The sequence below is a fragment of the Halyomorpha halys genome, unplaced genomic scaffold (genome assembly GCF_000696795.3).
Source record: "Halyomorpha halys isolate HHAL.00 unplaced genomic scaffold, Hhal_1.1 Scaffold244.1, whole genome shotgun sequence".
Lineage (NCBI taxonomy): Eukaryota > Metazoa > Arthropoda > Insecta > Hemiptera > Pentatomidae > Halyomorpha > Halyomorpha halys.
This window is the reverse complement of record NW_027110917.1, coordinates 637,508-641,536: the sequence shown is the minus strand read 5'-3', so window position 1 is coordinate 641,536 and position 4,029 is coordinate 637,508. Positions and strand designations below refer to the sequence as shown.

General features: G+C 31.0%; 1 protein-coding gene across 1 annotated transcript in view; it reads left to right on the top strand.

Annotated features, from left to right (window-relative positions):
- Nucleotides 1-220: 220 nt before the first annotated feature.
- Nucleotides 221-4,029, top strand: part of LOC106680127 (pickpocket protein 28) — a gene marked incomplete at its 5' end in the record, with an annotated part of 35,700 nt that continues 31,891 nt past the window's right edge. Inside the window, one exon of the mRNA XM_067049003.1 lies at nucleotides 221-334. Within this exon, the coding sequence (XP_066905104.1) occupies nucleotides 221-334 (114 nt within the window). The remainder of the gene's footprint in view (nucleotides 335-4,029) is intronic.

The following is a 4,029-nucleotide window of genomic DNA, read 5'->3' as shown; positions in this document are numbered from 1 at the left end:
TTTTCTAATCTATGATTATATATTTATCAGCCTTATTGTTGTTAAAATTTATTAATAATGTTTTGAGGATTATTAAGAGGTATTTTCTAATCTATGATTATATATTTATCAGCCTTATTGTTGTTAAAATTACAATTCTAAATTTATTATAACCATACCAGTTGTGGTTTACCTAGTATCATATCATCAATTTATAATAATATAACATATTAAATTACAGGTGCATGAAAATAGAGCTAAAAAGAATCCGTGACCATTGGACAGATTTCTGCAACGTTACTTCTGTCCACGGCGTTCGATATCTCGCAGCTTCTGACAGGCCTCTGGTCGAAAGGTGAGAAGAAATTTAACATAACAAATAATTCTCTTCAATTGGTCATTAAAAATGTTTCTAATAAGAATGCAAGCCTTTCTAAGTCTTATAAGGTTATGAATGAAAGAAATTCTTTGGTTCAAAACTGGTGAATGTTGAAAGATGAATAGTTAAGTACTCTATGGATTTTGTCACAAACGATACGTTATGGAAAATATACCATATATTTACTTCAGTGGTATAAATGTTTTCATTTAATAATATAGATCTATAAATAAATAGTTTAAATGTTTATCCCACAATAAATTGAATAAAATCTAAAAACTGACACTAGTTCTCACGATTTCTTTTTTTTACAACAACCCATTCTACTGCACCACTAGCAATGTTCTCCCTTTCTATGGCACCACATAACCATGATTTTTAAATTGCGTCATATCCCTAATATACAACAAACAGAAGACTCCCTACATCGATAATCTCGTCTATTGAAACAGTATCACCGTCTAAAAAGTTTCTATCTAAACCTTTATAAATCACATAAATATCATCTTATGCTAGAGATAGGGTGATTATTTGTAAGAGTAGCTAGAGAGTTGTCTAAGAACACTACAGAAAGTTAGTTGTACATAATAGCCTGTAGATAATACTTATACATAGTATGTTATAGATACGTCTTGTCATAGTATGTCATATCTTCTCTCATCAAATAAATAAAGTATATCTTACATACCGGAAGAATAACAATTGAAAGTTTCAAACAAGGTTTATATATTTTTATATTTTATAATTTTTTCTATTTTTTATTTTCACCCTCCCGTAACGTCTTCTTTATAAATAACACTTAGTCATTGCTGTAACGGCTTTTTTAGTTCTAAGTTTGACCACTAGAGGTACCCTTACACCCAAGATTTAATCCTGAAACATATTTAGGACCTATTGAGATAAGAGAATAACAAAGATGTAAGATATATGTTGGACGTGTCTGAGATAACAGATAGAGTATACGAGATGGAGTCAGGCCACGAGGACTACCTCATTAAGATCGGTAAGGATGTGGGATGGATGAGTCGGACACGTGGCACTTGCAAAAACACAACATTTGAAAAGGGACTATGACCTGCAAGGTATATGATAATCGGTGGATCGTGCGCATATGATTTATTAGTCGCACGCGAGGTTGTTAGAGCTTGGAACTGGAAAGTTACAGCATCATGCCTAGTGGTCGAAACACTTGCAGAAGGTTCAACCTTCGAACATAAGTTGATAGTCTCTAAATTACAATTTTTTCATAAAGTAGTAAATAATTATCATCAAAGCTGTGTATTGCAGTTTAGTATTGACAGATCCAGTTCACTTAACGGTAAGTAAAGGTCGGCAGGTAGATTCCAACCCGAATTTTTAACATTTGATTTTGCAACATTGAAAATAAAAATGTTAAGTAATAAAAAATTTAAATTGTTTAATCATTTAACATTTTTAAAATTTACAATGTTAAACATCATAAACAAAGCATAGCATTATGTGGTAAACGTCTAGTTTACCTTTTCTAAAATCCTGAGTCTTTTCTTTAAAATTAATTTTCCTTTCATGATTTATAAAAATTATAAAAACGATGCCATTGAGAATAAAAAAAGACTCAGATAACATTAACCATATACAGAATTATTTAATGATGAATTGATAATTGACCGTGGGTATTTATGAAGAGAAGATGGTTGGGAGTACGGTCAGTGAAGAACACAAATAAGTAAAAACCTATATATTAGTGGCAACGTTTCGGCCAGAATTTTAGGCCTTCATCAGAGCTAAGAACAAAAACAAGATAGCAACCATAATGATTATTTGGTGATTATATGAAGTGCAGAAAATATTATGGTAAAATGGAAGTACGAAAAATATTATGGTAAAAAGGAAGTACAGAAAATATTAGGGTAAGCTAAAAGTACATTAACATTAAAATCGTTATAGTTTTTATCTTGTTATGTGTTTTAAGTCCTAATGAAGACCTGAAATTCTGGCCAAAACATTGGCACTAATAAAGTTTTTACCTACTTGTGTTCTTCACTTATCGTGTCCTCAATCATCTTTTTCTCATACAGAATTCTTTATTGAACTAAATAAGTAATATACCACTTGCAAAAAATTTTGAGAAAAAATCTAGATACGAGATAATAAAACAAGTATTAAAAAAAAAGTATTAATTCCAAATTCTAGTTGTGTTGTTGGCTGGGACTTTAGGACGTAAAACCCTGAGGTCATCAACACCCATGTTTCGCGCTTTATTATTCTATTTCATTTATATTTATAATTATATTTCACTTTAAATAATTACGAAAAAATTTAAATAATTACTTCTTTCAGAATTATTTAGTACGTATAACAAATTTTCGGGTTTAAATCTTATTCAAAAGTCCATTCCTTTTTAAGAAAACCAAAACCATTTCCACGTTTTTCGGTCTTCATTCAGAGCATCCGATACACTCGGTCCTACTCCCAATGTATTTAAGTTCGTGGAATAGAAATGATATTCTTCAAATATGTGACTGATCGTAAGTACACTGTTGCAGTATTGACATTTTGGCGGTGGTTGCTTATTAATCAGATATGCATGAGTTAAATTCGTATAACCTATTCTCAATCTGGCAATAGCTACCTCCTTCCAGCGATTGGAACGGTTTGATGTGGTCCATGGTTTAATGGTTTTTAATTTGCTTGGCGGGCTTTCATTCCACATGGCTTGCCAACTAGATGATATTTCATTTTTCATCGGAAGACTTATTTCTTGGGGTGTCAGAATGGCCGCGCCCTGACCTGGAAGAGCAAGTGCTTCTTTAGTTGCAATGTCCGCCAGTTCATTTCCAGAGAACCCTACGTGACTCGGTACCCATATAAAGAACAGTTTTTCCCGAATTTTTGAACAAAAATAAAAAGAAGAAGAAATTCTAGTTATTTGTAGTGTAAAAAAATTATTTTTTTTTTTACCTCTCAACTTTATCTTCAAAAAGTTCGGTATCTCATTGGAGAGATGATGATATAGAACAACTATCATGAAATCCACGATTTCCATACTTCGGAAATTAATTGCGTGAGAGTTTAACGAGTATGATATTCATAATTCCTAATAATGAAAAATTAAGGGATATTATCTCACGAATTTCCTGCTCTCGAAAGAAATTCATTACAGGTCCCGAAGACAGAAATAAAGGTTGAAGAATGTTCAGTTACAGCAGAGAAATTTTGTTTTCTATGGGAAAAAACGAGATCTTCATAGTAAATCCATATCTCCACAATGTGGCACTGTATTACATTTTTCATAAATTGTTCCTTCCAAAATTACCGACATTTCCTCCAACCACCCTGTACATAGTAAATTTTGAACGTATATAGTCCAGTTTTTTACGTGTTTAATTCTTTTTTAATGAATATTAAAATTTTCAGCAGCTTCTCAGTTTGCCAACTTTATGGACAACAACAATGTTGTGAAGCAAAGTTTAACTATTTATTTAAAAAATAATTACAAGATTTACTATAAACAATGTCGTTCAGATAAAATTTTGAAAATTACCTAAAAAAAAAACCGAAGCATCACATTATTGTTTATAATATGATTTAATAAACTCTGTTGTAAATTTATTAATAATGTTTTGAGGATTATTAAGAGGTGTTTTCTAATCTATGATTATATATTTATCAGCCTTATTGTTGTTAAAATT